At 59.9% G+C, this 20498-nt stretch overlaps 2 protein-coding genes across 3 annotated transcripts; both read left to right on the top strand.

The window, feature by feature from the left end:
- The first annotated feature begins 908 nt into the window (after nt 1–908).
- On the top strand, nt 909–5103 carry STPG3 (sperm-tail PG-rich repeat containing 3). Of its 2 annotated transcripts, XM_012784485.3 has the most exons (6): nt 909–1276; nt 1368–1522; nt 1635–1769; nt 1915–2003; nt 2465–2762; nt 2918–3315. In XM_012784485.3, exons 1-6 carry the CDS (start codon nt 1065–1067, stop codon nt 3055–3057), a joined length of 1029 nt encoding a protein of 342 aa, XP_012639939.2. In that variant the 5' UTR covers nt 909–1064; the 3' UTR covers nt 3058–3315. The 2 variants fall into 2 exon arrangements, with proteins under 2 accessions (XP_012639939.2, XP_075865285.1); XM_076009170.1 differs by having other exon boundaries at nt 1635–2003; nt 2918–5103.
- Nucleotides 5104–5671: 568 nt separating this feature from the next.
- On the top strand, nt 5672–19324 carry NELFB (negative elongation factor complex member B). Its single transcript, XM_076009169.1, has 13 exons — nt 5672–6001; nt 6345–6508; nt 6613–6712; nt 7079–7309; nt 11308–11493; nt 12061–12173; nt 12741–12843; nt 13047–13142; nt 13516–13658; nt 13763–13869; nt 17777–17918; nt 18149–18257; nt 18436–19324. Exons 1-13 carry the CDS (start codon nt 5900–5902, stop codon nt 18604–18606), a joined length of 1767 nt encoding a protein of 588 aa, XP_075865284.1. The 5' UTR covers nt 5672–5899; the 3' UTR covers nt 18607–19324.
- The last annotated feature ends 1174 nt before the right edge of the window (nt 19325–20498 follow it).

The following is a 20498-nucleotide window of genomic DNA, read 5'->3' as shown; positions in this document are numbered from 1 at the left end:
CTCCTAAGGCTCATTGCTGGCAGGGTCCTAGAATAGCCTCTAATTTGGGAGACACCTCTGGAAAGCAGTCTGGTAACAGATCAAATCCACACATGACACTGCACACTTTGGCCCATTGCTGCCACTCTTAGGAATCCGTCCTACGGAAATGACCTGGTGTTTAGCTGACGATACGTGTACAATGCTATTCATCATGGTAGTGTTTATTACAGAGAGGAACTGGAGTTAACCTCAGTGTCCAATGACAAAGCCTTCCTTAGCAAAGTGTAACACAGTTGCGTTCACAGCCATGGCCACTGTCCCCAAAGAACACTGCACAGCTGGGGAGGGGGCCCTGGAGCACAGTCTGTGCACCCCTCACCCAAATGAAACATGTATTTCCTCAAGCACCTGTCCATGCAGGGCCAGGCGGGTCAGTGGGGAGGACTGCAGGGACAGGCTTGGTCAGGGTGGAAGAAGGCCCAGAGGAGGCTCCGTGGACCAGACATTCTTGAGCAGGCCCTGCCTCGGATTTGGGCCAAGGTCAGCTCCAGACAGGCTCGTGCTCGCTCAGGCTCACTACTCCTTTGCAGCTTGGCTGGGCAGCCCGGTCCATCTGTGACACCTTCTGGCCTCCTATGGCCTCTGTGCCCCCAGGCAGAAGACAGCTGCCCTGCCCCAGCCCTGCCTGGGCTAGCTTGCTTCTGGCATCCTCTTGGCCCTCTCAGACTCATCCAATGCTGTTGCTTCGCTTTTCCCACAAGTGGGTTTCTGGGTGGGGCAGCTGCTCCTTCTCCTCCTCCAGGGAGCCTTCATGGACTCCTCCCTCCATCCTACCCCCAAGAGTCTTTCTGGCTGGCCCCACACAGCTGGGCATCTGATAGGCCCTATGCTGGGGCCTCAGTTCTCCCAGAAGCCCCACTGGAGTGTACCCCACCCTCCCAGGAGACCCTGGAGTGCAGGAGAGGGGAAGGGGTTGGGACAGAAGGTGAGGAAGGGAGTAGAGGAGACTTTGGCCAGGCGCAGGTAGGGGAGGGGCTGTTGGGGCTGGAGACCCACTCAGGCAGGCCCCCCAGGACTGAACAATGCTTCTTCCCAGGGAGTCCCTGGCAACAGAGGGGTCCACTAGTGAGGTCACAGAACTCTCTGGGGGAAGAGCCCTTGGGGAAGGGAGTCCTGAGTCTCTGAAAATGAATTTTGACCAGAAGGCGGTGAAATTCCTGGCAAATTTTTACATCAATGGGGGCAAACACTGGACCCATGGACCTCTAAGGCAGCAGCCACTAGAGCCCGGCCAGTAACTTCAGAGGGGGGTGGGCAGGTTGGGGGGCAGCATGGTGGGGGTGGCCGGAGGGCTGGGTGGACAGTGGCTCTCTGTCTTCCTGCAGGCCCAGTGCTGTGGTGCTGTTGTCAGGCTCAGAGCCAGGGACATACTGGGAGATGTGGTCCTCAAAGACCAAGGAGGTCCCAGCCGTCCTCCGGATACATAGGGGCACCACCCAGGACTTCTCGCCTACCTACACCCAGACCCTGAGGGAGCTGCGTGAGTGAGGGTCCTGGCTTACCCCCCCACCCCGCGACACCCTGAGCTGGTCATGGGTGGGGGAGGGGCCTGCTGGAAGGAACCGGGCCCAGAGCTTGCTTCCCGTGGCCAGTGCTGAAGCGGCGGCCCCCCATCGTGACCGACCTGGATGTCCCCGGCCCCGCCAAGTACGAGGTGCCCAGTGCGTCCGTGCGCGAATCCTCTCCGCATCCCCGCTACAGCATAGGCCACAAGCACCAGGGCCGAGGTGTGTGTCCCGTCCCCGAGTCCCCACCCCGCCCGGGGAATGGGGGCCTCTGCCTCTGCCCTGAAGCCCCGTCTCGCCGCCCCCAACCCTTGCCTGAGGACCCCTGCGCCCCGCCTTCCCCCACCCGACGCTCCGCCCACTGCAGAGGGCGGCGGCCGCCGCGCGTGGCAGACCCCCTGGCTCCAGAGCGAAAGCCCCTTCACGCAGAAGGTCGACTTCAACCGGGAGCAAAAGGTGGCTGCGCTCGTCAGGAGCGGGTTCTACGGGGAGGGGGTGTGGGGGGGAGGAGGGGAGAGGCAGAGGAGGAGGGAGGGGCAAGAGGAGGGGCAGGGGAGAGGCAGGGGAGGAGGGAGGGGCAAGAGGAGGGGCAGGGGAGAGGCAGGGGAGGAGGGAGGGGCAAGAGGAGGGGCAGGGGAGGAGGGAGGGGCAAGGAGAGGGGAGGGGAGGGCCAGGGGAGGAGGGAGGGGCAAGGAGAGAGGGGAGGGGAGGGCCAGGGGAGGAGGGAGGGGCAAGGAGAGAGGGCGGGGAGGGACAAGGAGAGGGGAGGGGGCAAAAGAGGGGGGAGGGGAGGGGCATGGGGGAGGGGTATGGGGAGGGGCATGGGGAGGAGCCGCACGGGCGTGGGCGGAGCCCGGGGGCGGCCCAGCCGGGCCGGGGGCTAGGACTCCGCAGCTCTGTCTCTTTCCTCCTCGCAGTGGCCTTCGCCGGCCGACCACGTGCCTGTCAGCCGGTCGGCCTGCCCTGCCTTCAGCTTCGGGGGCCGCAGGCCCCCCTCCCAGACGGCGGTGGGCCAGGCGCGCCCCAGGCTGCTTGGGACCGGAGTGCCGCGCCTCCGAGCCCAGTCCCTGATCCAGGGTTCCCTGCGGGCGCCTGGCGAGAGGCGCCCCGCCCCCAATACCTACGATATCCTCCCGGGGTGCAGTATGCAGAGCGCCCGCTCGCCTGCCTTCTCCATGAGCCGCTCCCCTGCGTTCGCCTCTTGGGTCCGCTCCTGTAAGGAGGCCTCGAAGAGGGCGGGGCCAGGCCCGGGCCTGGGGGTGGGGTCGAGGGTCAGGACCAGGGTCCAGGGGCCCGGGGTGGGAGCTGGGAGCTGGGGACAGGGGCGGGCGCTGCTGTGGGATTGGGCTCCCAGACTCCTCTCTCTGTAGCTCAGACCCCGGGCCCGGGCCCGGCCGCCTACCAGGTGGAGGACTGCTACAACTCATGCTTCCCCTCCTCGCCGGGAGTGGTCATCCAGGGCGTGCGCAGGCCCAAGCGGCACGACACAGGCCCCTTCTGCACGCTCTAGAGCCCACTGGGCACAGCCTGCCCGGCCGGTTATCAAGTGGCCTCCTTTGGGGCTTCCCCCGGCCTGCCTCTGCAACTCGGCTCCCCTGGCCTGGCCCTCTGACCCTCTGGGCACCCCTGAACCACCTTCCTGGCCAGCTGATGCTTCTGTGGGCTGTGGACAAGGAGAGCCCAGCCCAGAGCCCCCACCTGCCCATCCCCCCATTATACAGAGATTTGTTGGTTCTTCTGAACTCTGTGGTGTGCCCATCCCTCACCCAGCCGGTAGTCCTGAAGATGTGGCTTGCTGATGGCCTGTCATTTCAGGCTTCCCTGTTGGGAGATCTCCATTCAGCTGTCCCTCTTGGGTGCACTCTTCTGGGGGTGGGGGTTGGGGTAGCAGCCTGGGGCTGACCCCAAGCTCCCTGGCCTCATACAAGGTGAGAAGGGAGCCCTGTGGGCAGTGCATGACACTCCCACCCAGCCATGCCACCCAGGAGACTAGTCCAGCTGCCAGTCTACCTGAGGGTCAGTCTTCTTGCTGAGGCAAAGAACTGACTGCTAGGATGGAGGTGGGGGCCAGGTTCCCTCAGCTGCCTGCCCAGCTTCCAGGGAGGGCTGAGAGGACCAGCTCTTAGGACCTGGCCCCACTTCCCCCAGGCCTTGACCTGAAGACCCAGTGGCTTAGTCACTTGTGCTCTGAGAACTCTGGCCCCAGGCTGTGCAGGCCAAGCTACAGGAAGTGAGCTCCCTTGGCCTTGGCCGGTTAGGCCTGCAGCAGCAGCAGGACTGCTGGTCCCCTCGTCACCTTTGGCCTGCCCTCCTACCTGGGCTGGGGACCGAAGACTGCTACCTGCAGGAGCCTCACCTGCAGCTAGTGGTTGCTCCCTTGGCTGCACCAGTTCCTCCAGGTGCCCTCCCTGCAACCCCTGTGTTCTCACCCTCCCCCAGTCCGAGCCCTGGGCCAGGCCCAGAGTTTGACATCTTCAAAAAGTTTCTGCAGCAGCTGCTGCCATGGTGTCAGCATCACCCTCTGCCGCAGAGCAAGCCAAGGCTCGGGGAATCAGCTGGGTGTTGAATCAGCGCAGCAGGACCTTCATGCAGGGGCCTGGGCCGACCAGCTCGGCCAGCATCAACACCAGTAGAGCTGTGGTAGCCCTGGCCCTGGGGACTCAGCCCCAGGTGTCGGGAACAGGACCCCTGCCTGTGGCTGCACCACGAGACACCCCTGGGATCCAAAGCTGAGAGTAGGAGTAGCAGAAAGCAGGGAGCAAGCTCCTCCATCTGGGTTGAGGAGGGAGGACTTCCTGGAGGAGGAGGTGGAGGAAGGGTCCTTTAAGGATGAGCAAGTTTCCTGGCTAGCAGGAAAGAAGTTTCTAGCAGAGCAAAACCTCAGCAGCAAAGGCACATGAAAAGGGAGAGGGTGTGGTGTTTGGTGTGGCAAAGGCTGGGAGAGGACGCAGGGCTGGTGTGGAGAGAGGCGAGCTGAAGGGGTGTGGAGGCTGCAGGGCTGAATCCTGGGTCCAGGAGCTTGCGCAGGTGGCACCGAGAGCCCACCTGCCGGAATGAGCTTCTTGCACCTTAAGGGCAAGGACTGTCATTCACAGCTCGATAGATAGACTCAGCCTGAGAGTCCACCATCTGGGGTGGCCCTGGCCGTCAGATCCTCACCTGCCACTGAGGACAGCAGTGGCTTGTGTTCCCAACGAGCCAGGCCCGGCCGGCCCCACTGGAGGTACCCTGGGGATGTCAGTCTTTGCAACAACTACACGGAGGAAGCCCAGCTCCAAGGAGTGTGCACCTCATGTACCTGGCGGGACCTGGGTGCAGGGGGCTTCCAGGGCGGCAGTGCTCCGTTTCCTCACGCAAAATACCGGAGCTGCTGTGAGACAGCAACAGCGTTTTCCGTGATCATAAAAATAAAATTTATGGCCCGGGCGCGGTGGCTCACGCCTGTAATCCTACCACTCTGGGTGGCCGAGGCAGGCGGATCGTTTGAGCTTGGGAGTTGGAAACCAGCCTGAGCAAGAGCGAGACCCGTCTCTACTAAAAATAGATAAAATTAGCCGGGCGTGGTGGCTCATGCCTGTAGTCCCAGCTACTCAGGAGGCTGAGGCAGGAGGATAACTTGAGCCCAGGAGTTTGAGGTTGCTGTGAGCAAGGCTGACGCCCCGGCACTCACTCTAGCCGGGGCAACAGAGTGAGACTCTGTCTCAAAATAAATAAAATTTACTTGGCCAAAATGTCAGTTCTTAAATTTATAAGGCAGGTCGATCGCGATAGGCGCCCTGGCACGCGCCCAGCGCTGTCTTGCAGCCCAAGGGCATGGACAGCCTGCAGCCCCGCCTGCCTCGAGCCGGCCTGGAGCGACCGGCGCCCCCTGCCGCCCACAAGCGGGTCTGCTCGGCACAGCGGGCTGGGCGGGGCCAGAGGCGGGAGAGGGGCGCTGGCGGGCCCCGGATTGGCGGGCGGCGTAGGGGCGGGGCATGCCTGGTGGGCGTGGCTGCGTGGCGGCCGGCGCGTCGTCCCGGCACCGCCCCTCACGCGCAGTGTCGTAGCTCAGCTTCTCGCCAGGTGAGGGCGCCGCTGCCAGGAACCCGCGCGCGGCGGCGGCGTTGTTTCCCGGGGCCGGTTTGGCGGGCGGACCCGGGCTGTGTGGGACGGAAGTGGGTGGCTGCGGGACCTGTGCAGAGCGGCGCTGCGGCCGGGACCTGGCCGAGCTGGAGGGCGCGGGGGAGCGGGGCCCGGGCGGCCCGCGAGGCCCGGGGGAGCGGGCTTCTGGGGCGCCTGCAGCGTCCGCCGCGGCGCCGGGGGAGCGGGGCGGGGATGGGGCGCCGAGCCGGGCGGCGGCCGGGGCCTCGGCCATGTTCGCGGGGCTGCAGGACCTGGGCGTGGCCAACGGCGAGGACCTGAAGGAGACCCTCACCAACTGCACGGAGCCGCTCAAGGCCATCGAGCAGTTCCAGGTGAGGCAGGGCCGCGGGCGCCGGGCCCAGGGGCTGCCCGGGGCGGCGGGCGTCTGGCCAGGGGGCGAGGCGCCTGGGAAGTTGGGAGTTTTCTGGCTTTATTTTGATAGCTGCGTTCTGTTCCACCGAGGAGAGTGCGGGAATGTCCTGAGCTGGGACCCCGTTGCTGGAGGACGGGGTGGTTTCCCGTTTTTGCGGTTGCCGCCAGTGCTGCTGCGAACCTCCGTGGACACATTTCTTTGTGGACTCGGGGCATCTGGGTGCATGGGTAGACTTGGCTGCGGTTGCAGCTTCTGTTGTCGCTCCAGTCAGCCAGATCTGTCTGCATTCACTTCTTCCTCAGACAGAGAATGGCGTGCTGCTGCCCTCCCTGCAGTCGGCCTTGCCCTTCTTGGACCTACATGGGACGCCGCGGCTGGAGTTCCACCAGTCGGTGTTTGATGAGCTGCGGGACAAACTCTTGGAGCGAGTGTCAGCCATTGCCTCGGAGGGGAAGGCTGAGGAAAGGTAGGTCTCCACTTGCTAAGGGTGGGCAGATGAGATGTGCAGCCCACTTCGATGTCCCGTTACTAATCAGTAACGCGTGGCATCTGTCATCCTCTTGGTACAAGGTACAAGAAGCTGGAAGACCTTCTGGAGAAGAGCTTTTCTCTGGTCAAGATGCCATCTTTGCAGCCAGTGGTGATGTGTGTCATGAAGCACCTGCCCAAGGTAAGAGTCAAGGGCCGGTCTCCTGCCTCCCTTTGGTTGGTGGAAGTAGCATTGTGCACGTGGTCCAGGCAGCTGCTTAGCTCCAAGGAGGTTTGATATGCTGCCGTCCCAGTGAAGCTCTGTCCTGGCTTCTGCCAGATAAGCCACATGGAGACTGAAGCTTGGCACTTGAGTCGGAGTTGGGGCCCTTTCTGGGAAAGAGCTGTTGGTATTCAGCATGTCATTCCCACCTACTAGGGCCTGCGGTGCCAGTCATAGATGCCCCTATCCGGTGGAGCTGGGCTCGAGGCAATCTCTGTGGCCTGTCTTGACGGAGACGCAGGGACACAGACGACTCACAGGAGGCCTGTGGTGTCTGTCGTGCAGGTTCCAGAGAAGAAGCTGAAGCTGGTGATGGCTGACAAGGAGCTGTACCGAGCCTGCGCCGTGGAGGTGAAGCGGCAGATCTGGCAAGACAACCAGGCCCTGTTTGGGGATGAGGTCTCCCCACTGCTGAAGCAGTACATCCTGGAGAAGGAGAGTGGGCTCTTCAGCACGGAGCTCTCCGTCCTGCACAACTTCTTCAGTCCTTCCCCCAAGACCAGGCGCCAGGGCGAGGTGAGGGAGGGGCGAGGACCTGTGGCAGCCCCTTCAGCTGCCTGGAGAGTGACTCCTCGCTGTCCTCACATGTTTGGGCCGTTCTGCTTCTGAAGGACTGGGCTTGTACGCGTGGCCAGAGAGAAGCTTTGTGATTTCTGTGTTTGTGTGTGTTTTGCTTTACAAAAAGTGACATGTGAAGAATGTTAAAATCTGCAGAAAGGCTTTTAATGAAAAGTGACAACTACTGCCCCCCCCCACTTTTTTTTTTTTTTTTTTAAGACAGAGTCTCATTCTGTTGCCCGGGCTAGAGTGCCATGGCATCTGCCCAGCTCACAGCAACCTCAAACTCCTGGGCTCAAGCAATCCTCTGCCTCAGCCTCCTGAGTAGCTGGGACTACAGGCATGCGCCACCATGCCCAGCCAAGTTTTTCTATATATTTTTAGTTGGCCAATTAATTTCTTTCTTTTTATAGTAGAGACGGGGCCTCACTCTTGCTCAGGCTGGTCTCGAACTCCTGACCTTGAACGATCCTCCCACCTCGGCCTCCCAGAGTGCTAGGATTACAGGCGTGAGCCACCATGCCCAGCCGCTCCCCCACTTCTAAACAGCAAGTTGTTTGGTTCTTAAACTTTCAAATGGTTAAATAAGTTGTTAATGTGGTTGATAATGAGTTCTTCGTTTTTCATTCTTCAGAAGACAGGGTGTTCAAGGTTCTACCCATTAGTAGCACTGGCATTATTCTAAGCTCCAGTTTGCAGTTATTGGCTTTCTTGAGATCTCCTTATTAGCTACTTTCAGACTAGCACTGCTCAGTGTAAAGTCTCCGTGGGGAGCTGAGGCCTCGTGGCTTGTCTGAGGGAGATGCAGGGACACAGGCACCACTGACAGTAGGCCTGTGGTGTCGTGCGGGTTCCTGAGAAGAAGCTGAAGCAGCTGTAGAAGTTATTCAGAATTTCCTAGTATCTACGTTAAGAAGGAAAAAAAAGGAAAAAAATGAGATCAGTTTTCTTTCTTTTTATTTTTTTTAGAGAGAGGGTCTCACTCTGTCACCCAGGCTGGAGTGCGGTGGCGTGAGCACAGCTCACTGCAGCCTCCAACTCCTGGGGTCAAGTGATCCTCCTGTCTCAGCCTCCCAAAGTGCTGGGACTCTAGGCGTGAGCCATCCCCGTGCCTTCTAATATGTTTTCTTTAGTCTAGTGTATTCAGAGTATTACCTCTTGGGGTGTAATCGACGTGAAAGCTTATTATCGAGTTATGGTGCCTTTTCATTGGTGGTCAGTTAGTTTTTGAAATCAGTTGCATCTTTCACTCTTATAGCACATCTCAGTTGTCAGATTTCAGATGCTGAAGAGTCAGGTGTGATTCGTGGCTCCGGTTGGGCAGGAAGGGTCCTGGCCACGCACAAGTGGCTGGTGGAATTGTGGTGGGGGATGGCTATCTCCACCCTCCTGCCTGTTCCCAGCTCAGACCCTTTATAGGCCCCTTTCTCATCCCCTTGCTGTGAGACAGAGCCCTCAGCCTCTGCATGCTATAAGGTCCCCACGCGTCCCCAATCTTTTTCCCACCTGCTGTCCCTCCTGTCCCAGTGGCTTAGTGCCACTGCGATCTGCCTCGTCCTAGGTTGATCCTCTCGCACAGTTATGTTTTAGATACGTAACAAACGCAAACCGTAGAGCAGCCAGGACAGCAGGAAGGTTTTCAGGGAGAAGGTTCCTCCCCGGCTTCCCCACTCCCCCTTGGCAGTGGGCGCTGCCCTGGCCCCGGGTGCGACACTGCCCTGCATGTTGCTGGTCACTGACCCTGTCTGAGGCCCCCACTGTGGGGCTTGTGTCTCCAGGTCCTGCCTCAACGCTGGTGCTCCTGGAGGGGGGTGTCTGTGTCGTCTGATCCCACGGGGCCCCACCCGGCCTCTCTCAGACCGGACGTGGTGCTGCGGTGTCCCCATCTGCTGCTCCTGTGGAGGGCGGTGGTCCTCCGGGTCATCTTCCCCGAGGTTCCCGATGGTCTTTGGTTTCTTCCCTGTCCCAGCTTTCAGCTCTGCCCTCTGTCCTGGACCTCACGTTCTTCCTGGAGTTTCTGCTCTCACGTGACAGGCTGTTTCTGGGTCTGCTGCTTAGCTGGTGGCCTGCACTGTGGGTTTTGTTTTATTTGTTTTTTTGAGTGGTGACCTGCTATATGGCCCAGGCTGGTCACGAATTCCTGGGCTCCAGTGATCCTCCCGCCTTAGCCTCGCAGGCAGCTGGGACTGCAGGCAGCGCCACTGTAGCGTGCCGCACTCATTGGACTGTTCTTTACGTTCCTCAGCTTTCTCTTTTTGGTTTCATCCTCTTTTTGTTGGGGCCCATCTTCCAAAAGAAACATTGACAAAAGCGTTCAGAGTCCTAACACACCTGAAATTTATTTTGTTTTGACGACACAGTTGATTGGCTAAATTTAGAATGGTAGTCTCAAGATTTTGAAGGCCTTTCTCACTGTTTCCAGGCCTCTGCTTTTGCAGTTGAGTCTGAAGCTGTTAAGATTCTCACTACCTGGTTGGTGGCCTGTCTTCTTTCTGGAAACCTTTCAGTCATTGTTCTTGGTGCGCTGTGATTTTCCAGTGCTGTGATGGCTGTTAACGCACTGCCCTGCGGTCCTCGGGTGTGGGTCGGTTGTTTGGGCTGTGGTTTCTGTACCCAGCTGGCCTACGAGTGGGCTGTTCATGGTGAGGTGAGTGTGGGTCCCTGAGGCAGGCACCTACAGCCCAGAGTGGTGGGGGCTGTGCAGGTTCAGCCCATCGGGTCCCTGAGACCTGCTGGCCAGAGTCCGTGGCAGGGGCCCTGTGGGCTGAACTGCTGGGCCAGTCACTGGCTCCTGCCCCCCCCCCCCCTGCCTTCGCCACCTACTGTGTCCAGCCTGGTGCCTGTTGGGCTTTTGGTGTGTCCACCGTCCTGGGATGGGTGAAGGCTGTTAGCCAAGGCCAGCTGGCAGCCAACTGGAGCTTTCTTGGTCGGCTGTGGCAGCAGGACCGGAATCTCTTGAGACTCCCGTGTCAGAGGAAGGGTGAGGCAGATGACCCCTGCCAGGCTTGGGCACTGTGTCCCTGCACAGCCCTTCAGTGGTGAGGGGACTCGCATGTTGGTGTTTGTGCGCCAGACTCTAGGGGGCTTGGCCTCTGCTCTGTGGCCCTGGGTGCTGGTCGTGGGACAAGAGGTGGCCACACAGCCTCGAGCTGAGGGGGCCGACCTGGGCTGGGGTGGGCAGCCTGAGGGAAGGGCAGCGAGGCTGCACAGGCCCTGGCCCAGGCCCCGGCCCAGGCCCCCAGGCTGTGGCATCGTGGCTGTGTGTCCCTGTCTGGGCCCTAGTCTGTCCCTCGCTGGCAACCGACAACTTCCTCGCACAGCTGCCTCTGGGCCTGGCCTCCACCTGACCTCACAGGCAAGGGACTGAGGTACTGGCAGGAGGTCACAGCAGTCCTAGACCAGTGGCTTTTCAGAGAACCATGGGGACTGATGTGGAGTCAGCACTTTAAAAATAACGTGGCCAGGCGCAGTGGCTCATGCCTGTAATCCTAGTATTCTGGGAGGCCGAGGCGGGAGGATCGCTTGAGCCCAGGAGTTCGAGACCAGCCTGAGCAAGAGCGAGATTCCGTCTCTACTAAAAATAGAAATACATCAGCTGGACAACTAAAAATATATAGAAAAAATTAGCTGGGCACGGTGGCACTTACCTGTAGTCCCAGCTACTCGGGAGGCTGAGGCAGGAGGATCGCTTGAGCCCAGGAGTTTGAGGTTGCTGTGAGCTAGGCTGACGCCACGGCACTCACTCTAGCCTGGGCAACAGAGTGAGGCTCTGTCTCAAAAAAAAAAATAAAATAAAGTAAAAATAACAGACTTGCCATGATCAGACGGGGGACCAGCGACTCACCAGAGAGGAGGAAACACTTTGTACCAAAACACGTAGAAAGGACAGCTGTCCTTGGGCTCTGTGTGCCCTCCCCGGGATGGGGCCTGTGGCTGATGGCGGGTCTTGCTGCCAGGTGGTGCGGAGGCTGACGCAGATGGTGGGGAAGAGCGTGAAGCTGTACGACATGGTGCTGCAGTTCCTGCGCACGCTCTTTCTGCGCACGAGGAACGTGCACTACTGCACGCTGCGGGCCGAGCTGCTCATGTCCCTGCACGACCTGGACGTGGGCGACATCTGCACCGTGGACCCCTGCCACAAGGTAGCGCCACCTCCCGCTCCTGGCTTCTCTCCTCCCCTCGGTGCAGGTGGTCCGGGGACCACCCGGCTCCACCCACCCATCGCCCCGTGTGCCGGCCCCTGGGCAGCTCCGCAGGCCCCCACTGGGTGTCGTCCCGTGGCGTCTGAGCCAAGACCTGGCTGTCCCCATGACGCTCTCTTGCCTCTTGCAGCCCTTTCTCTGTTTCAGTGGAGCGCAGGGCTGTGGCCACACCTGACCCTTGCTCTGGCCTCCTCCCAACTTTCTGCTCTGGCCCTCCCCTGCCCCAGAGCTCCTGGGGACTCTGGTGTCACATGCTCAGCCTTTCACGGCTTGGAGGGCTGCAGTGACCGCCCCACACGAGGGGTGCCGTGAGGAGCCCCTCTTCAGAAAAAACAAGTGTCACCTCCTCGCTGTGCACCCTGACCCTTGCTGCTTTTGCCCCGAGGCACGGGGAGTGCTCTTTGCAGTCCTCGGGCCGGCGGCCTGCGCCTGAGCCTGAGCGAGAGGAGCGTCTCAGTGTCTGGCCACCCTGGGGGTCCGGCCACGCCCTGACTGTGCTTCCCGCAGTTCACCTGGTGCCTGGACGCCTGCATCCGAGAGCGGTTCGTGGACAGCAAGCGAGCCCGGGAGCTGCAGGGCTTCCTCGACGGAGTGAAGAAGGGCCAGGAGCAGGTCCTCGGGTGAGGGGCGCTTCCACGGGTCCTGGTCCCCGGGCTGTCTTGTGGCGGCTGGTGGAGCACCTGGTTCCGCCGTGGGTCGCTAGGGGGTGTTCCAGCTTTAGGACTGCTGCCAGGCACTGTGGGATCGGTTGGTTGCTCAGGATGAGTCTGGGTAGGAGAGCCCCCCTGCACGGACCTCAGGGCCCATGGCTGGGTCTCTGGCACCCACAGCAGGGCGGGGCCTGCCTACAGGCTGAGGGTGGGAGTGCAAGTGCTGTCTGGTCCCACCCCAGTCACCGACCCTGTTAGAATTGTCTCTGGAGGACCCTGGCTGGATTTTGTAGAGTCCAAGTCAGATTTTCAGAACCAAAATGTGACCTTAATTTTTTTTTTTTTTTGACTTTTTAACTCTTTAGTGTGAAAGATCTTTGAGTAAGTTAGATTATGAACCTTAAGCTTTTCTTTGAAAGAAATCCAGAACGGAACCAGCCTGCTCTGTGTGGAGAGGCTGTCTCCCTGGAGCCAGTCCCAAGGTCCCTGGGGGCGGCTGGGGTTCCCGAGTTCATGCTGACAGATGGTTCCTTTCAGGGACTTGTCCATGATCCTCTGCGACCCGTTTGCCATCAACACGCTGGCGCTGAGCACCATCAGACACCTGCAGGAGCTGGTTGGCCAGGAGACGCTGCCCAGGGTGAGTGCAGGCTGCTCTGGCCGCTGGGTGGGCGTGTGGGCGTGGGCTGTAGTGGCCACACTGCGATGGCCCAGCTGAAGGCCACGCTTCCCACGCGTGAGATTGGTATGTCGTGGCCTTGGGCACCAGAGACCCTACTGGGCAACGAGCGGGGTCAGAGCCCAGGATGCCGGTGGCTGGCGCTGAGGCTGCTGCTCCTGCAGGACAGCCCCGACCTCCTCCTGCTGCTCCGGCTGCTGGCGCTGGGCCAGGGTGCCTGGGACATGATCGACAGCCAGGTCTTCAAGGAGCCCAAGATGGTAACGTGACTCCTGTGGGCCGTATGCGGGGAGTGGAGGGCAGGCTGGGTGTTTCTGGGGCCCTTTTGGTCCCAAAGCTTCCTTCCTGGAGGCACCAACCTTCCTTTTGGGAAAACGCCTGCTGGGGTGTCCTGGGGCATCTCCAGGGACTGGCTGGCCACGGCGTGGCTGGTTCCGGCGTGGCAGCTTCTCCACGTGGACCCAGCCCAGGAGGGGCTTCTGGTGGGCAGCCAAGCTCATGGCTGGGTTAGGGGTTCAAGGAGATAGCACTGGGGTGGGAGTCTCAGGAGGTGGAAAGGAGGGACCTAGGGACCAGGAAAGTGGGGCGTGGGGCTGGGGGCGGGTCCGCAGCCCACGGGCTCCCTGCCCCCAGGAGGTGGAGCTCATCACCAGGTTCCTGCCGATGCTCATGTCCTTTGTGGTGGACGACCACACCTTCAACGTGGACCAGAAGCTCCCGGCCGAGGAGAAGGCCCCCGTCACGTACCCCAACACGCTTCCTGAGAGTTTCACTAAGTACGGCTGGACGAGGGCTCGAGGGGAGCAGGCGGGAAGGGGTGTCCGGGTGGGGTGTGGCAGGGTGTGGGCAGGTCTGACCGTGCCCCCCGCCCCTCGGGCAGGTTTCTGCAGGAGCAGCGCATGGCCTGCGAGGTGGGGCTATACTACGTCCTGCACGTCACCAAGCAGAGGAACAAGAACGCGCTGCTCCGCCTGCTGCCGGGACTGGGTGAGTCTGCAGCGGATGCCTGGCTCCTGCGCCCCGAGACCTGCTGGCGAGGGCCCTGGGGCCCCAGAGCAGTCGCAGATGGCCCCCCTCCCATCTCCGCCTGCGACCTCACTAGCTTGGTTCTCACCTTCAAGTTTGTCTGCAGTTCACTTTGGTAGGGAAGTGAGCGGGGCTCACCTCTGTTTTCAGATTCCTCCCTGGGTCTTACAGTTCTTTGGCACAAAAAGGTGATGCAGGAACCACCTTTATTTTGTCCTGATGGGCAGCAGGCTTCAAAGGCTAGAGAAAGCTCGTGACCCAGCCCCCCAAGGCAGTGGCATGCCCACTTCCCCTGGGATCCTCTAGCGGGGAGGGGTGGGTGGTTACAAGTCAGGAAGAAGAGGGAAGGGTCCAAATGGACCCCTTCAAGAGTAACGCAGGGGGTTGGGGATATGGGGCCTCTGTAGCATTCTGTGTCCTCACCATGACACAGGCCCTGGGGTCTTGCTGACTCAGGGGTTCTGTGGTTTCTTCAGAAAGATCTTGAAGGTTTTTTGCTGGCTCGGTCCATGTTGTGCTACTATAACAGAATAGCCAGGACAGGGCCGTCTGTAAAGGCAGGGATTTCCTACGGTTCTCCAGGCTGGGAAGTCCAGGGTCAGGTGGCTGCATCTGGTGGAGCCCTTTTTGCTATGTCATCCTATGGTGGAGGGCGGCAGGGCAAGTTGGGGTGCACAGGGTGGTGGGGCAGACAAAGACAGACAGAGATAGAGACAGAGACAGCGAGACATTCAGAGACAGAGACATTAAGAGACAGATATGCAGAGACAGAAACGTTAAGAGAGACATTAAGTGACAGAGACAGATAAACAGAGACAGAGAGGCATTAAGAGACAGGCAGACAACTAATATATATACAAAAAATTAGCCGGGCATGGTGGCGCATGCCTGTAGTCCCAGCTACTCGGGAGGCTGAGGCAGGAGGATTGCTTGAGCCAGGAGTTTGAGGTTGCTGTGAGCTAGGCTGACGCCATGGCACTCACTCTAGCCTGGGCAACAAAGTGAGACTCTGTCTCAAAAAAAAAAAAAAAAAAAAAAAAAAAGAGACAGGCAGAGACAGATGGAGAAAGGGGCACACTTATCCTTTTATCAGGAACCTGCTCCCTGGCATTAATCTGTTCATGAGGGCAGAGCCCTGGCAACGTAGTCACCTCCCAGAGGTCCACCTCTCTGCACGGTTGGCCGGGGTCAGGTTTCCAGTGGGTGAACTTGGGGAGCACGGTCAGACCACAGCACTTGCCAGGTGTGTTTCCCGGCCGCTGGTGTGTTTGAGGATGGCATGTGCATCTGTCTCCCGATCTCCGTGGGGAGGAGGCTGTCTGGGGCTCTACTCTGTACCCAGCCACCGCCTAGCTGAGCGCTCTCAGCCTGGTGTTGATTTCCTGTGGCTGGAACCAATTACCACAAACCTAGTGGCAAAAACCAACACAAACATCAGCCTGCGGTTCTGGAGGTCAGAGGTCTGGAGCGAGGCTCATGGGGCCAAAATCGGTGTGTGGGCTGCTTCCTTTTGGAGGCTCCAGAGAGAGCCCCTTCCCACTGGGCACAGGGCACAGCTCGTTTGTTTTTCCATACTTGTGAGAACACAGCAATACTTGACTTTGAATCGCCTTGTTCTTCTGTTCATCTTAGTACTATCATGCTCCGCGTGCTGTTTCGGCCCGTGATGGGCCGAGGAACCGCGGTGGTCCGTGAGGTCATCCGCCGTATTTTACTGTGTCTTTTCAGTGTTTAGAGGCACGAATACTCATGCTGGTGCCACTTGCCCACCATGTTCGGCAGGGCACCGTGCTGCCCAGGTGTGTAGCCAGGAGCCTGGCGTGGGCCACCCGGGTCTGTGCGAGTTCTGTGCGCGTCACCCTCGTGCAAGGACGGCATCGCTTAACCACGCGTTCCCCAGAATGTCCCCATTGTGAGTCTGTGCGCGACTGTCCTTTTGTTCCTTTCTCTCGTCCAGCTGTGCTGGCTGGAAACAGGCTAGAAACCGCCGTGTGGCTTGTCCCACCTTTGGCTGGGGCGTCAGCGTCCCCCAGGACGGTCTGCTGCCCCACAGGCCGGATGTGTCTTTTTGATCACCTTTGGGAAGAGCTCACGTATTCTTACATTCTTAGTGGGTTCTAGTAAGAGCAGATGCCGATTTCTAGAATTCTTTCCTGTTTATTTTTTTACTTTTACGGTGGGAATTTCTGAACAAATGGAAAATAGGAGTACGGCCTATTTGGTGAAGACCCAGGGTGATTGCCACCATCCGTGGGTTGGTGCTTGGCTGCCTGCGGCTCAGGGTGACGTCTGGGTGTAAATCCGAGATGTCCTGATGTGCGGGCTCCAAACACTTACGTGGCATCTCTACAGAAGGAGGCTTTTAAAAACTGGCATAGGCCGGGCACGGTGACTCACGCCTGTAATCCCAGCCCTCTGGGAGGCCGAGGCGGGTGGATCGCTCGAGGTCAGGAGTTCGAGACCAGCCTGAGCAAGAGCAAGACCCTGTCACTACTATAAATAGAAATAAATTATCAGGACAACTAAAAATATATAGAAAAAATTAGCCGGACATGGCAGCACATGCCTGTAGTCTCAGCTACTTGGGAGACTGAGGCAGATCGCTTGAGCCCAGGAGTTTGAGTTTGCTGTGAGCTAGGCTGACGCCTCGGCACTCTAGCCTAGGCGACAAAGTGAAACTCTGTCTGGAAAAAAAAAAAAAAAACCTGGCACAGACCGTGCTCACATCTGAGTTTGGTTCACTGGTTTCTTTGTGCCAAATGCCCAGCGGCACCCACCATTCCCTGATGGTCTCATGGCGTTTTTGTGCCAATGGTTCAAATCAGGATTGGAGAGGGGTGCCGGTGGTGCACCTGAGTCCTGCCTACTGGGGCAGAGGCAGAGGATGCTTGAGCCCAGGTGTTTGAGGCTGCAGTGAGCCGATGATGCCACCACACTCCAGCCTGGGCGACCGGGTGAGACCTTCGCCTCCGAAAGAAAAAGAACAAATCGGGGTTGGGGTGGAGCCACCTCTGCTGTGGCATTGACCCCGAGCGCCTCTCCTGACCTGGGGACTCGGACCTGCTGGAGGAATCGGGGCACAGGACAGGATCTTGCTGGTCAGGACCATGTGCCTGCCTAAACACCCTGTGACTATGCTGGCCTCAGGCCGCCAAGACTGGTCACCTGTGTTGCAGGGGTGTGTCTTGGGGGGCCCGGCCTCCCCGATGAGTTCTGGGCATTCTAGGGTGCAGGTGGCACCGGCCGGATCTGTCCTCACGAAGTCCCCACTGCTCCCTGCTGTCGAGAAATGTCCCGTGTGCACACGTACCCCCACCTGTGTGGCCTGGCCGGGGTCCTTCTGGCATCTGGCAATGGGAGGGACTGTCCTCCCTCCCTGCAGGTGACCCTGTGTGCCTCTCGGCTCCCGGTGGCTTTGGCTTTCGTGCCATTGGTCGAGAGAGAGAGATTCATCTTTGGGTACTTTTGCCACCTCTGTTGTGTTTGCTGTCTGGCTTCACAAAAAGAATATGGACATTTTTCTTTGTTGTCTTTCCTGTGGAATAATTGAGATGGTAGTTTGGTAGAACTCGTTCGAGACGGGCACTTTGGCACTTTGCTGCGTTGCTTCTCTAGTTAGTGAGTGGTCTTTTCGGGTTTTCTCTCTTCCGAAGTCCTGTGGCCCGGCCTCAAGGCCGAGAGTCTTCCTCCAGCCCTCCTGTCCCTCCCCCCCCCCCAGGGCTTAGTCCTGCTTCCTCCACCCCTGGCCAGGCCCTTACCCATCTGTCTAGTGAACTCTCCGTCTCACCAGCCAAGACCCTGTTCTGACCTCAGGTCAACTGAGAGCCCATCTGAGCACCCCTAGGGCTGACGCCTGCTCTGGTTGCAGTGGAGACCTTTGGTGACCTGGCCTTCAGTGACATCTTCCTTCACTTGCTCACCGGGAACCTTGCGCTTCTGGCTGATGAATTTGCCCTGGAGGATTTCTGCAGCTGCCTCTTCGATGGCTTCTTCCTCTCGGCCTCACCAAGGTAGATGCATGGGCCGGGGCCAGCCAGGCACGGGGCTTATCTTTGCTCTCTGATCTTGGCCACGGCAGCCTGGGAGGTGGCTGGTTTCCCGTCCTGCAGACAAGGGGCCGTAGGGGTGTCTGTGCTGGCCCTGCCAGGTGGCTAGGGCGGGCTGTCTCAGAGGCTGTGCCGCCCTCGTGTGGCAGGGCCTGAGAAGGAAGCAAGGTCTGTGGCCGCCCCCCCTTTCCCAGGAAGGAGAACGTGCACCGCCACGTGCTGCGGCTGCTCCTCCACTTGCACCCCAGGGTGGCGCCGTCCAAGCTGGAGGCCCTGCAGAAGGCCCTGGAGCCCACAGGCCAGGTGTGTGCCCCCCCAGGGCTTTGTGAGTGAGTGCGCCTGCGCAGAACCAGTCTCCTGAACGCACCTGCGCAGCACCAGCCTCGGGTGCTCACCTACGGGGCCGACGCTGGCTTGCAATGGTGTCTGGGGGGGCCCGCCCTGTACGCCTTGCCGCCCCCTAACCACGGCTTCCCTGCAGAGTGGAGAGGCCGTGAAGGAGCTTTACTCACAGCTCGGTGAGAAGCTGGAGCAGCTGGACCACCGCAAGCCCAGCCCGGCCCAGGCTGCGGAAACGCCTGCCCTGGAGCTGCCCCTCCCCAGCGCGCCCGCCCCTGCGCCCGCCCCTGCCCCCGCTCCTGCCACGCTCTGAGGCTCCTCTGGGGGCTGCTCGGGAGTGGGGCCCTCCTCGGGGCGAGTCCTGGATAGCTCGGAGAAGAGGCTGACCTTGGACCCACACAGTACAGGCAGTGGCTGCTCCTGGGCTGGGGGTGCTGCCATCCACTCGTGGGGCCCGCGTGCCTGCCCCAGGGCCCTGCTGGCGGGAGCACAACGCCTGCTTGTGCTCTCACGGTGCGGAAAGCCTGTCGCGCCTGCTGAGCACCCAGGGTTTGCGTGGGGCCGTAGCAGAGACAGACGGCAGTGGTAGGATTAGGAAAAACCACCTGCTTTCCAAGGGGCAAGGGCGGGGCCTGGGCTGACGGGGCGGAGCCTCCCCGGGAGGCTGCAAGGGGAGGGCGGGGCCACCATGTTGGTGCAACTTGGCAGAATCCCCGGGTTTCTGGTCTCGGAGCCTGGGGAGGCGGTGCTGCTGCTCTGGTGGAGCGCAGGCGCAGCCTCGAGCCCGGCGCCATAGTGCACGGTCCCGCTGACCAAAGGGCCCGCAGGCAGCCTCCCTTCCCTGCAGTGACCACATAGCAGATGTGTAGCAGGCTTGGCAAAGAAAGCCAAGGCCCCCACATGCTGCCTCAGTTTACCTTTGGAGCCGAGTGCTCCTCCTTGTTCAGCTGCACCTTCCCGAGCTGCCACGTGGGGGCAGCTGGTGCACACGTGAAGTTTTCATTTATGTAAATAAACGGCATTTTGGTAAATTCTGTGATGAGTTGTTTCTGTGCTGGCTGTGGACATAGCGTTCTCATGGGGTCTTAGGCCTTGTGGGGGTGACAGCTCCTAGGGGAGGCTGTAGGAAGCCCCCGCTGGGCCTTGCAGACGGCTCCTTTCCACATTGAGTGCAGGTGAGCAGCCCCCCTCACACACACACAGAAGAGGAGCCATGAACCCCTAGGAGGACTAGGATAAGCCCAAGGTCATAGGCAGGGCTGGAGCTGCTCTGAGCAGAAGAGGCCACTCAGCTGGGCAGTGGTTCTTGGTGGCATTCCCTGGGTGGCTTAGGGAAAGATGGCCCCGTGCCATGCCACACTCCGCTGTCTCCTCAGGGACACCTGCTGGGCTTGCTCCGGTGTTGCACCTGCCAAGGCTGAGTCAGTCAGGAGCCGTTGAACGTGATATAAGCCCACCCTACAGTGCTGGGTCAGGAGGGGTGGGCAGGGGACACAGTGTGGGGCTACCCAGGATGGAGAGGCTGGCCTGGCCCAGCTGGGGAGGCTGGCACATGGGCTCTGTGCGTGGTTAGAAGGCAGGGCCATAGGGTTTCCACACGGACAGGAACTCACTTGGTGGGCTGTCAGGACCATTGGGGCTGTGGAGCTGGACAGGTATTGCAATGGGGTTCTGAGCTCAGGACTCAGCCAGGGTGTAGGTCTGACGTCGTTGGCCCGTGGTGCTTGAGGCATGAGACCCAGCTGGTGAGGCTCTAGGCTGCAACCAGGCAGGGCTGGGGGTGTGGGCAGCTGATGGGGGCATCTCAGCAGCCCAGGGAGGAGGGTCAGGCTGTGTGTGGGTCAGCCATGGGGGAGTGAGGGGGGAAGAGAAGCCTGGAGACTACATGAGAAGCAAGGGGTGGGGTGTGGGCGCTTGGGCCAGGAGTGCATTTTTATTTTATTTTATTTTTTTGAGACACAGTCTCACTGTGTTGCCCAGGCTAGAGTGCCGTGGCTTCAGCCTATCACAGCAACTTCCAACTCCTGGACTCAAGCGATCCTCCTGGCTCAGCGTCCCGAGCAGCTGGGACTACAGGCATGCACCACCATGCCCGGCTAATTTTTTTTTCTATATATTTTTAGTTGGCTAATTTCTTTCTATTTTTAGTAGAGACGAGGTCTCACTCTTGGTCAGGCAGGTCTCGCTCTTGCTCAGGCTGGTTCC

Source organism: Microcebus murinus, chromosome 12, assembly GCF_040939455.1.
Source record: "Microcebus murinus isolate Inina chromosome 12, M.murinus_Inina_mat1.0, whole genome shotgun sequence".
Taxonomy (NCBI): Eukaryota; Metazoa; Chordata; class Mammalia; order Primates; family Cheirogaleidae; genus Microcebus; species Microcebus murinus.
Note: the sequence above shows the minus strand (reverse complement) of the source record. Positions and strands in the feature narration are given on the sequence as shown.